The sequence below is a fragment of the Mirounga angustirostris genome, unplaced genomic scaffold (genome assembly GCF_029215605.1).
Source record: "Mirounga angustirostris isolate CCGP_5_RB_7025 unplaced genomic scaffold, mMirAng1.0.hap1 SCAF_16, whole genome shotgun sequence".
In the NCBI taxonomy this organism is placed as follows: Eukaryota; Metazoa; Chordata; class Mammalia; order Carnivora; family Phocidae; genus Mirounga; species Mirounga angustirostris.
In genome coordinates this window covers 46,149,601-46,162,358 of record NW_026991724.1, presented here as the reverse complement: position 1 = coordinate 46,162,358, position 12,758 = coordinate 46,149,601, and the positions used below count along the sequence as shown (strand labels likewise).

The 12,758-nt window shown below is 54.6% G+C and overlaps 1 protein-coding gene across 2 annotated transcripts; it reads right to left on the bottom strand.

The window, feature by feature from the left end:
- Positions 1-1,412: 1,412 nt before the first annotated feature.
- EIF3K (eukaryotic translation initiation factor 3 subunit K) lies at positions 1,413-12,739 on the bottom strand. Of its 2 annotated transcripts, XM_045891452.3 has the most exons (8): positions 12,582-12,739; positions 11,389-11,487; positions 9,635-9,755; positions 8,104-8,178; positions 5,724-5,790; positions 5,543-5,620; positions 3,390-3,515; positions 1,413-1,479 (listed from the first exon to the last, which is right to left on the bottom strand). In XM_045891452.3, the coding sequence occupies exons 1-8, from the start codon at positions 12,638-12,640 to the stop codon at positions 1,448-1,450; spliced, it is 657 nt and encodes a 218-aa protein (XP_045747408.1). In that variant the 5' UTR covers positions 12,641-12,739; the 3' UTR covers positions 1,413-1,447. The 2 variants fall into 2 exon arrangements, with proteins under 2 accessions (XP_045747408.1, XP_054367366.1); XM_054511391.2 differs by lacking the exon at positions 12,582-12,739 and having other exon boundaries at positions 11,324-11,455.
- Between the last annotated feature and the right edge of the window lie 19 nt (positions 12,740-12,758).

The following is a 12,758-nucleotide window of genomic DNA, read 5'->3' as shown; positions in this document are numbered from 1 at the left end:
AAGAGGTCAAGGTCATTTCCTCTTCCCTGCAGAGCAGCCAGTCAGTTGTGCGGGTTGTATCTACATGAAGGCACCTGCCAACCGGGGTGAGTGGGAGTCCTCACACAGAGGGGGTGCCTTTTGACTTACATGATCTAATAGCGTCCCAGTATTCTCTCCTACGCCCCTCTCCCACCCCCTAGGGCTGGCTCCCAAGTTTCGAGCCACAGAGGCACCTTTTGTCCCCAGGACTTGGGCACACCCTGCTTCCTGGCTCCTGCTCAGGTCTGGAACCCAGGGCAAAGGGTGTCCCGCCCTGCCCTGGCTCCCAGTCAGTGTCCTCAAAAGAATGGTGGGTGTGAATGCAAGCAGACAAGGGAGGACCGGGAAGCGGGGGACAGCCCAGGCACCGCCACTGCCCTCTCCGGAGGCCAAGCTCAGGCGTAATGGCTCACGAGAATGAAACACTTCCTCAGTGACAGCTGCGGGGCTACGCTAAGGGCTGGACATCTACGATGTCCTCTCTTTTCCTCCACTTTCCCCCAAAGGCGGTCGCTGTTGTCGCTATCCCTTCTTCCTGCACACACCGGGCTCAGAGGGGAAGACACTTGCCCAAGGTCACTCTGCCAGGCTCCAGAGTCCTTCCTGTGTAAGACTGGGGTAACCAACCCAGCTACAGAGCAAGTAGCACTGGCTAGGTGCAGGCTGAGACTTGTGGATGGGGGGGAGGGAATGGCCTAGCTAAAAATCCCAATTTTCCTGTAGTCTCTCCAAGCAGAATGGTGAGGACTAGTTCACAACCTTGGGGACAAACAATTCTGAGTCTGAAATTAACGACCCCCGTTTTCTAAGAGCCAGGAACAGGTTAGGCCCTGATGAGACCTTTACTGGCAAGAGCTCTTGGAATCCTCCACAAATGACAAGGGTGGGTCATTGTCCCCTTTCCACCGATGAGGAAACTGAGGAACAGAGGCAGAGTCACCAAGCCAAGGACACACAGCGATGGGCTGAGCAGGAGCCAGGATAGGAGGCGGACTGAATCCTCTCATTCACTCCTCCAGCCTCTGTGGGGCCAAAAGGCAAAGGTGGTGCCTCCCCTCACCAGGAACCCACTCCTGTTCACCTAGGTGTTCAAGAAGGCAGAAGAGCTCCGGCCACACCCAGCTGCAGGGCAGGACTCCTACATCTGATTCATTCACATCCCCCTCCTTGCTGACTCATGGCTGCCGGCTCCCTACTGGTGACCTGGCAGGTCCCGAAGGTGGGGGTGGAAGGTTGGTTGCTGGGGCGGGACAGGGGAGGAAGGAGGAGGAGGGAGGCCCTAGGCAGCAGGGAGGTGGCTCCCGCACAGAGTGGGCAGAGGCCTGCTCCCAGGCTCCCCCTGGTGGGCGAGGGGCAGAGGCAGGAAGCCAATGAGCGGGAGACAACAGGAGTTAAGCCAACAACTCTTTATTCAACGCCTGCCGAATTACTGGGAGGAGGCCATGATGCTGGACACACCTGTTGAGAACGGAAGACGGGAGCAGGTCAACAGGGCAAGAATGGGAGACCAACCTCCAGCCACCAGCTATGGCACCCACAATTCTTTAGGGGGCGCAGATCACAAACCCCTCCTGGGCCCTGGTCACCTTCACAAAGACAGTTTGGTGTTTTTTTGTTTTTTGTTTTTTTTAAGTAATCTCTGTGCCCAACATGGGGCTTGAATTCACGACCCCAAGAATAAGTCGCACTCTCTACGGACTGAGCCAGCCAGGCGCCCCACAAAGGCAGTAGGGGGCGGTAGTTAAGAATCTCCACCCCGGGGCGCCTGGGTGGCTCAGTTGGTTGAGCGACTGCCTTCGGCTCAGGTCATGATCCTGGAGTCCCTGGATCAAGTCCCGCATCGGGCTCCCTGCTCAGCGGGAAGTCTGCTTCTCCCTCTCACCCTCCTCCCTCTCGTCCTCTCTGTCTCTTATTCTCTCTCAAATAAATAAATAAAATCTAAAAAAAAAAAAGAATCTCCACCCCCGAGCAAGGAGGCCTGCATCCGGTACCAGGTGGGTGACCTCAGGCAAGTTCGTGAACAGCAGCTTCCCCACCTGCACGAAGCATTGACCTGACATGCTCAGAACAATGTTCGGCACCAAGAGCTCCTGGTTCTTCTCACTGCCGCCACAGCAACATTTTCTGTGTGTTGTCTGCAAGACATGCTGAGCGCCAGCCTTGCACCCCCTCGCCGGAGAGCCCTTTCCTGCAGCGACTTCTCACCCAGAACCCGGAAAACAGGGGGCACCTCTCACTTAGAGTGAGGGTCCACAGGCCCCACGCGCCGAGATGAGGGCCCACTGAGTCTTGATCCTCAGTTCAGCACCAAATGAGCTAGTCTGTAGTGAGAAACCACGCTGTACCAAGACACACCTTTAAAACCCCAGAATCAGGGGCACCTGGGTGGCTCAGTCGTTAAGTGTCTGCCTTCGGCTCAGGTCATGATCCCAGGGTCCTGGGATCGAGCTCCACATTGGGCTCCCTGCTCGGCGGGAAGCCTGCTTCTCCCTCTCCCACTCCCCCTGCTTGTGTTCCCTCTCTCGCTGTCTCTCTCTCTGTCAAATAAATAAAATCTTTTTAAAAAAATAAAAAAAAATAAAACCCCAGAATCAGACTCAAGGGATTGGGGGGGGGGAGACCCAGGGCGCAAGGGAGCAGCCGACCCCTGGGTTCTGACTCCCTCTCCGACACGCGCGCGGTGTGGTGCGGGCCTGACCACACTGCTGTTCTGCTCCCTTCACCGAGGGGCCGGGGGGCTGCGGTCGGTTAGCGGGCGGACAACGGTGCCAAGCGCGGCCACGCGGCTCTTTGCTCCGCTCCGTGCTCTACACGGCCGTCTCACTCTGCCCTCGCTCCTCCATGTACGTATTAGGATACTGTCCACTTACAGTAACGGCCCCTACCGTACAGGGCTCACGTGAGGACCAAACCACCTGCTAAGCGTCAGGAACTACACAGTAATTGTCATAATGAGTGCTGCTGGGATCCCCACTTTTTGGATGAGAAAACTGAGGCAGAGAGGTAAAAATCACTTGTCCCGAGTGGCAGAGCTAAGAAACCGAGACCCGGGATCCCCGTCCCACTACCCGAGTCCAGAACCCGCACTTTCTGGCGTTCCTGTGTTTCTTCGGATGCCAGGGCCGAGGCGCCATCTCCAAGGACAGACTGCCAACAGGCCGGAGCCCCCGGGAATCCCAGGGAGGGACCCCCCCCCCATTCCTCCCTGAGCAGGCAGCCCCATGAGAGAAGTCAGTGGACTCCAACAGATGCAAAGATCCTGGCCCTGAACCAGACCACAGCTACCCAAGTCCTTTGGGGCCCCAGCCCCGGTCTGTCGAGGGGCAGCTCCTTAGACCCATAGTTTGCAGCCTCGGGCCAGCACTCACTGTCGAAGTCGATCTTCTCCACGATGTTCTTGGGCTTGATGCTCTCCTCCTGGCTACAGATGAAGATCTGGCCCGACTCATCAGCGCTCCAGCCGTACTTGCTCATCCACACCTTTAGCTGGCTGTCTGCAGGTGACACGGGCCATGCAGGGGCTCAGTCATCTGCTCCCCCAGGACCACAGCTAAAGGCCGGGGCGCCCTCCCGGCCCAACTGCCTCAGTGGCCACCATATCTCCTGCAGCCGCACTTGCTTGCGTTTCTACGGTTCATTCTCCAAACGGCAGCCAGAGGGAGCCTGTTGGCTTTCCCACCCTTACATCACAGGGCCTCTGTCTCCCCTTTCATTTCTACCCCTCTTTTCTCTCCCAGAGCAAATCTCAGTTTCCAACAGTGGTGTGCTTCCTTCCCTGCTTTTCCGCAGAACTTTTAAATGATTTTAAAATTATGTCCTATCACGAACCATAAGCCCAGAGCCTCAGCTGGGAATTTCTTTGCAGGCTGTTTTGGCTCTTAAAAAACCTGCCAGGGAGGACGTACGGCCAGAAAATGTCCTGCTAATTGAAGTAATTCTTTTGTGGGACTATTAGCAATTTGATAAATTCATCCCTTCTCCTTAGATTCAACTCTAAGAGTTGTTTGATCCCTTTTTGACTTAATCTCACTTTTAAATATACAAAACATCTACCTGATGTAAAGCACTTAGTGTAGCCCGACAGTGTCCAGTAAGTTAGCTTCTGCTAACACACACACAACCAGATCAAAAGGCAAAACTACCCAAATAAGGTACTCAGACAAGTCTCACCCCCAACCCACCGCTCTCCCTCCCTGTGCTCACCCCCCACCTCCCAAGGAGTAACCATTTCCTTAGCTTTATTTTTCTTCCTGTTTCTTTTTGCAAAAAGGAGCCAATACACAAACATTTTTCTTTTCTTTCTTTCTGGAAAAATTTTTTATTTTTATTTATTTATTTATTTTTATTCATTTGACAGAGAGAGACACAGCAAGAGAGGGAACACAAACAGGGGGAGTGGGAGAGGGAGAAGCAGGCTTCCCGCGGAGCAGGGAGCCCGATGTGGGGCTTGATCCCAGGACCCTGGGATCATGACCTGAGCCGAAGGCAGACGCTTAATGACTGAGCCACCCAGGTGCCCCTTATTTATTTATTTTTAAGCATGGAGTCCAACGCAGGGCCTGAACTCATGACCCTGATATCAAGAACTAAGCTGAGATCAAGAGTGGAATGCTTAGGGCGCCTGGGTGGCTCAGTCGGTTAAGCATCTGCCTTCGGCTCAGGTCATGATCCCAGGGTCCTGGGATCGAGTCCCTCATTTGGCTCCCTGCTCTGCAGGGAGCCTCCTTCTCCCTCTCCTCCCTGCTCATGTTCTCATTATATCTCTGTCTCTCTCTCAAATAAATAATAAGTAAAATCTAAAAAGGAAAAAAAAAAAAGTCAGATACTTAATTGACTGAGCCACCCAGGTGCCCCTGGAAGAATCTTTTAAAAAACACAAATCTGCTCATGTCCCTCCCTGCTCAGAACCCCTGTGGCTCCAGCTCACTCAGGACAAAGGACTATGTCCTCAGGAAGCCCCATGGTATCTGAAGATGTCCCTCCCACCACCACTTCTCTGCCCCTCGGCTCTGCCCCTCGCTCACTGTGCTCCCACCAGGTACCTTGGCTGCTCTGTGAACAAGACAGGCGCACCCCTGCCTCAACACCCTCTGGTTTCCTTGGCCTTCGGTGCCTGTCTCCACTGAGGCACTATTCACCTCAGCCCGGTGAGCTGTCTTGTGTGAGTTCACGCTAGACCTGTACTTCTCATTTTGTTATCTACGTTTTGCTACTGCCATGAGAAGAAATCTGAGCCGCTCTGTTTCCTTCACTGCTGAGTCCTCCAGGCCTAGAATAGCCTGGTACAGAGAAAGCATTCAAATAACTTACGCAGAACACAATAAACGAATACCATAGCAACTCCCCCAAGGAGGGGTATGTTTTATTTATGTTCCTTACTCCCTCAATAACGAGCAGGGCTGGACCTTCAACAACGACTTGCTGAAGCAGGGATGGGTCCATCTGAGGAGCTGGCCGAGGCCCACGGCCCCTGACCACCCCAACCTCCTTGATTGGCACCAGGAACCCAGAGAGACCTTACCCGTCAGATCCCCGAGCATCTCAGCCAGCAGCCAGCGATCAATGTGCTGATAGGTGATGCCCACAACGTGGCAGATAACTGCAGAGATGAGGAACAAAGATGGTAAAGGGCCACCCTCGGGACCTGGCTGCCACTCCCTACCCCTTCCCCCTGGGAAACCCAGGTACCGAGACGGACTTACATTTTCGGACAGAGTCTTCAAAGCCGGTTATACCTTCCAGGAGGTCCATGTTTTCATCCAGGGCTTGCTGTGAGGGCAATGATAATGTTCACAATAATGTAACTTCAAGAATATTATTGTTAATGAAATTAGCAACAGAAGCTACGACTTGGGCATCCACCTCACATGCCAACTTTCTTCTCTGTGTGACCCTGTAACGTAAGTCACCATTTTCTGCCCATTTTTGGAGATGAAAAAAGCAAGGCTCAGAGCAGCTAAGTGACTTGCCCCAAATCGCAGAGCTGGGGGTTGAACCAGGCAGGCAGAAACCACAGACCCAAAGAGGGAACAGAGACAGATTAGCTAACTGCACTCACCCATTGGAGAAAAGGCCAAGTGTCCCATAAGACGTCCTCCCCCTCAGCCCTTCGCTCCAGCCGCAGGGGCCTCCTTGCTGCTCCTCAGACACACCGAGCACCCGCCCACCTTAAGGTCTTTGAGCTGGCTGGTGCTGGGTCTCAAACTCTCCTTCCCCATGGCTGGCACCCCTACGCCCTTCAGGCTTTTGTCCAAATATCACCTTCCCAGCAAGGGCTCCTTCCAACATTAGTGCAGGAAATGAGGAACCCCCAAGGACAATGCAGAGGATGTACAGGAGAGTAACTGTCCTGGGAGCCAAACGATAAAAGGATGTGAGGGAGCAGTGTGCAGCCCCCATCAGAGGTGGGTTTCATCGTGCGTGCGTGCATACGGGCACACGTATACATGTGGGAGACCAGGGCGGTAGAAGGCTGGTCACAAAAGCCTGAATGGAACGAACACAGCAGCTTCAAGCGAGCAGGGAGAGGAGGAGAAACTGAGCACAGGCAACCCTGCCCACAAGCGGGGTAACCAAGGGCCCTGCTCCACCTGACCCCGAGGGTTTCCCGGGGATGCGAGACTTTCCTCTCCATGGGGAACAGAGAAAGAGGGCAGGAGGCAGACGTGGTGGGGCACGTGGAAGTTCGGGGAGAGTTCTCTCCTGCAGGCGAGAACGAACTACAGGGTGGACGTGGTCTCCTCTGACAGAAACAACCAGGGAAGGCAGGCCCTGCTGCTACAAGAGGAGGGAGGAACGCCGAGGGGGCGAAGGGCAAGGGGAACAGCGTGCCAGCCGGGGGGTGGCCTGAGATGGGAGGAGGGATGACACCCCGACTGAAACAGAGAAGCGTTCAGTCGGCCGACAGCAGATGCCGAGGCTGAGGGCAGTCACGCGTGGGAGTTCTGCTTTGGCTACTTCAGTCTTCCCACAAAACAAGGCGGAGGAGCGTGTGTTGAGAAGAGGAGGGAAGGAGAGGGGGCGAGAAGGCGTGAAGAGCTGGGAGTGGGTGGTGAGCCCCTGGGCCAGGAGGGGATGCACACTGCGGGGCTGATGGGCCTCCCTCCGGCCACTCGCAATGTCCGGTGCAGACTGCCGCTGACAGCAAAAGCATAACGGAGGGCCCGGGCTACTGGTCAGGCCTAAGCACACCAGGCTGGAGCCCTCCCAGGGGTGAGCCGAGAAGCTGGGAGGAAGTGGTCGGAGGTGGGGGGTGGAAACGTCGGACAGTGGCAGAGAAGGGAGCAATGCTGCTGAAGGTAGGGACTGGGGGGCGGCTCCCCAGTTTCCCGGGGCATCAGGGACATCTGCGATAACTGCTTTGGATCCCACCACCTGCACCACACTCACACCGATGAGACTCGGATGGCCCGAGTCAAGGATCAGTTTCGTTTTGTTTTTTAAACTCCTCGAGGGTCCAATGTGCTGAGAGCTGATCTAGGGCATGACTGGGAGGGAGGGGCCGAGGTCACGTGGAGGACAAGAGATGGAGGCACCCCAAGGTCGGGGTGGTGGAAAGATCACTGGTCTGGCTTTGCAAGCAACTGAGAACGACAGAAGTAGCAGTGAGTGGGGGTGAACAGGAGCTTGGTTATTCACGAAAGGAGGCGAGGCCGTCAGGGGCTGAGACCAACAGAGTGGGGCAGGAAGTGCCAACACCCGGGCTTCAGGACTGAGGGATTTTGTGGGGGAGAGATGGGCCTGGGGATGACGGTGAGGAGGACCCTTGGCAGAAGTGGAGGGTGTGGATCCAGTTCGAGCAAGAAAGGGAAGAAGCATCCAGAGGATGGAGGACTTTGGCAGGAAGGTCAGACGTGGGTGCCTGCACACGTGCCCCAGCCTGGGGACACAAGGGACAACGTGGGAGTCCTGGCTCAGTGCGAGGATGATGAGTCCATGCGGTCACCCGCGCAAAGCCCTGACCACAGGATCGCCCGTGGTTGTACAAGCAGACAGCAAATGTGAGTGGTTGTTCCTTTTAGCAGCCTGTCCCGCCTCGGCCCAGCGGCCCAGCCGCCCACCCTGACCCTGGAGCCAAGTTACCCAGAAGGCCTGGAAGTGGCAGGTCTCCAGCAGGTCTCCGAGGTACAAAATCTGTCGGATTGGCCGTTCTTCTTGCTAAGAGGAGGAAGTGTTAAGGGAAAACAGCCCTGAGCCCACCTTCTGTTCACCGTAGCATGCTTAAGGCAACAGGTGATCCGGCAATGGAGACACGAAGCCAAAACCTGGCCTGTCCACACTCTGGGGTCGAGTCAACTCTTAGAGACCTCACGTGGAGATGCAACAAGACGTGCTGGAAGGTGAAAAGGCAAAATGCAGACCAACATGCGTAAGAGGCCACCATCTGGATGGGGGGGCTGGTGTGTGTGCACGCGCACATATGGGTGGGGACACACACACGTGTATGTGAACACACACACCTGTACTCAAGGTATCTCTGGAAAGGTACCTGAGAACAGCAAACAACCTGCCTCCTGGCAGGGGAGTGCAGTGCCTGTGGGACAGGGGAGGGAGGAGGCCGTCTTTTTCCACCATATGCTTTTTGTACTTTTAACAGTGTACCGTGTGCCTTTTTTTTTTTTTTTTAAAGTTAACAGAACAGACCCCTGGGCAAGGTGGACAATCTCTCAGAAGGCAGGCACGCCCATGGACACACACAGGTTCAATGCGTAAGCCCCCATTTCTCAGCTCAGCTGCTGATGGGCAGGTCAAGTGTGACCCTCGGGACTGTGAGCGCCAGAAGCACAGATGGGGGGACTCTGCCAAGCTTGTCAAGTGACTCAAGGGCAGAGGGAGGCTCCCCTGGCCAAGTGGTGGACCTGTCACAAAAACGCAGGCCAGAGGAAAGCAAAGGGTGGGGGGGGGAGCCAGTTCATTTTCAGGCAACCTTGAGTTACGGATGGCCAGCGCGGTGCCAGATACGGAAGACACATAGAAGGAAGTTCAACTGATGCTCCAGCTCTTCATGGCTCCTGCCTCTTGCCTGGTGGCCTTCACTCAGCTACAACCCTCAGTGGGAATCCTTCTAAAGCCTACATCTACCCAACTCACTCTGCAGTTTAAGCCTTCCACGGCTTCCCGGTGCCCTTCGGAGCCTGACCAGATTGCATTTTGGAATCTGTGGTGAGGCTGCGCCAAACTTCTTCTGTGACCTCTGAAAGAGCACTGACCTCTTCTTTTTTCTCTCTGGGCCTCCTTACATACTGTTCCCTCCACCCGGATCACCCTTCCCTAGCACTTCATTTAGCTCATCTTTCAGACGTTCCCTCCTCCAAGAAGCCCTCCCTAACATCCGGGCAGGGTCAGGTGCTTCCTCTGGCCTCTCTAAACCCTGAGCCTGGACGAGTGCAGGTGGTCCCTGATGGAGGACCTCTCTCACCCGCTGCATGGTGAGCTCAGGGAGGGCAGGGGCCAGGCGTGTCACAGCCACCTAAATGTCCCAACCGGCACCGCACCAAGCCCAGAGCAGGCGCTCGGAGTTTGTGGCTGAACTCACAGACCGATCACCCGGGAATTCATCTACCTTGCCCTCAGCCCCTCCCCTGCACACCCCACCCGGAAACTGGAAGGATACATGTGCCTGATCGATCATGCACTTGCACAGTGTGAAGTCTGTGTGGGGCAGGTTGGTGAGGGCCTTCAGCAGGATCTGGGCGGTGACTGTGGTTTGAAAGAAGGCTGGGTTGAACTGGTACCTGAGAAGGGGAACAAGAGACAGAGCCATAGTAGCTTCTTCAGCTCCCTGGGCCTCATGAGAGGCCCAGTGCTGTGGCCCAGAGCTCAGGAGTTGGACATGCCTGGGCTCCACTCACAGCACTTTGGCTCTATGACCTTAACCTCCCTGACCTACTTTCCTATTCTGCAGATGGGGACAGTTAATCCTCCCAACCACCCCATAAGCCAGACACTGTTGCGTGGGTCACAAAGAGGGGGCCTGGGTGGCTCAGTCGTTGGGCGTCTGCCTTCGGCTCAGGTCATGATCCCAGGGTCCTGGGATTGAGCCCCACTTCGGGCTCCCTGCTCGGCGGGAAGCCTGCTTCTCCCTCTCCCACTCCCCCTGCTTGTGTTCCCTCTCTCACTGTGTCTCTCTCTGTCAAATAAATAAATAAAATCTTTTTTTTTTAAAGATTTTATTTATTTGAGAGAGAGAGAGAATGAGAGAGAGCACATGAGAGGGGTTAGGGTCAGAGGGAGAAGCAGACTCCCTGCCGAGCAGGGAGCCCGATGCGGGACTCGATCCAGGGACGCCAGGATCATGACCTGAGCTGAAGGCAGTCGCTTAACCAACTGAGCCACCCAGGTGCCCATAAATAAATAAAATCTTAAAAAAAAAAAGTGGTTCACAAATAAATAAATACGTAAGTATAGTCTGGAGCAGTGGTCGAGGCTCTGGAGGCAGATTGCTTGGGTTCCAACTTCCCTCATAAGTGACCTTGGACTACCTCTTTGAAATTCTCTGTGCATCAGTTCCCTCCCTCGAAAGAAGGGACAATAACAACCCTATGTACTTCACAAAGACAATACAGCATCTGAGTTAATACACACAAAGCTTACAGCACAGTAGCTACCGCATGATGAGCGCTAAGCAGCAATTACCCCACTAACAATCTAAACAACCCCATAAATACGAGTGTTACCTCCATTTTACAAATATCAAAACTGAGACAACATATAAAAATTACACAACTGACAGCGTGTTAACACAGCACTGTGGGGATAGAACGCAGAGGTCCATCAGCGAGAGGACAGGTCATTTAGACAGTCTTGCACAGGAAAGCACTACACAAGGACAACAAATTGCAGCCGCAGGAAAAATGGATCGATCTCACAAACTCGGTGCTAAGTGGAAGATGCCAGATGCAGAGAAGCTCATGCTGTAGGACTACATTTGTGTCAAATTCAACACAGGCAAACCTGAGCCAAGCTCATCAGGATGCATGGGTGTGTGGTAAACTCACACAAAACCAGACCATGAGAGCATAAAAGCGGTTACTAGGGTGGGGGTGAGGTGGCCAGCACAAAGCATACGAAGCAAAGGGCCTGGGGCCCTGATAACACTCAATTTTGTAATAAGCCTGGTGTTTATGTGGGTTTTCACTTGTACTTATTTAGCTATGTTTCTCTGTTTTGTACCAACCTATATGTGTAACGTGTGATTAATTTTTAAAAACCATCTCTCATCCTGTGCCAACTCCCTTGGCTTCCTAGCCTTGCACACCAGGAGAAGCCACATCCGGAAGACCACCCCCAACTCCGTCCTCACCCAATGTTAAGAATGGCCCCCTGCTGGCTGCTGGCCCGGAGGTGGGGATGGAGGCAGACACTCACAGCTTCAGGACGGCCAGGTTGGCTTCCAGGTCGTAGGCATTCTCCTTGGCCTGCGTCTCCACATACCGCTCCAGGGTGGCCAGATTCTCAGGATTGTACCTACAGAAGAATCAGGACGGGTGAGCAGAAAGGGAAGAGGAGCTGAGGCCAGTCACTTTGTGGGGGTGGGGAGAGAAGGGCGCTGTAACCTGCTCCTCCTTCCCTTCCTTCCTTTCCTCCAACTCTGCTATTACTTTTTTTTTTTATATAGATTTTATTTATTTATTTGACAGAGAGAGAGATAGCGAGAGCAGGAACACAAGCAGGGGGAGTGGGAGAGGGAGAAGCAGGCCTCCCGCCGAGCAGGGAGCCCGATGTGGGACTCGATCCCAGGACCCTGGGATCATGACCTGAGCCGAAGGCAGACGCTTAACGACTGAGCCACCCAGGCGCCCTCTGCCATTACTCTTGAATCAGCTCTGTAACCTCTAATAACACTTACCCACATTACAGACCTAAGCCAAAGCTCTGAACCCCATCAGAGCCCTGGGTCTTTTCTAGGATGCCCCCCCCAACACCTCTCAGCCAATCAGTCATTGCAACCTGTACACCTGGCCTCCTGGACATCTTTGCCCCTCACCCCCTCCTCCCCTCTCCAGATCCCCACCCTGGTTTAGCCCCATCCTCTCCTGCTTAGTTTCCCCCATCCCAGCCCTGATTACTTCTGGCTATCACTGCCTATTGTCCGGTTTGTCTGGACTCTGAACTGGGAACTCCATGAAAGCATGGCCTGGGGCTATCTTGGTCACCTCTGGTCCCCAGCACTGCCCAGAGCGAAGAGAGTAGATTTCAGTGACGTGTGCTGAATGAACGGCATTAGAGGAAAAGAAAACAGAGATGAAGAGGCACTGACACACACTGTGCGAGGCTGAGGAGCGGAGTCACAGGAAACTGAGGGGCTGTGAAAGGGAAAGCTGAGGAGCAGAGAGGAAGACCTAAAGCAATTAAAAAGCGGGAGCACTGCGAGGTAGGCAGGGCTGTCTCCCGCCCGCAGGCTTCTGCAGTGCCGTTTCCTTAAACACGGCCTCCTCCGGGACGAGTAGGAAAGCCTACTCCCGGGCCAGTCCAGGATCCCGACCACCCCTTGCGGTCTCCAGAAAAACCCCTCCACCACGCCGCTTGGCCGGAAACGCTCCCTCCGACCGGGCTCAGACCTGTCGATACCCTTGAGCAACTTGCCCACGTTCGCTCTCATCTGCTCAAACATCGCCATGACGACTATCGTCTCCCACGCCGGAGCTGGAGGTGAAGAGCCACCCGGTAGGGCGTCCCCGAAGACCGGAAGAGGAAGAGGTGGTGGAAACGGAAACTACGTCGTTGTCTTCTCCGAG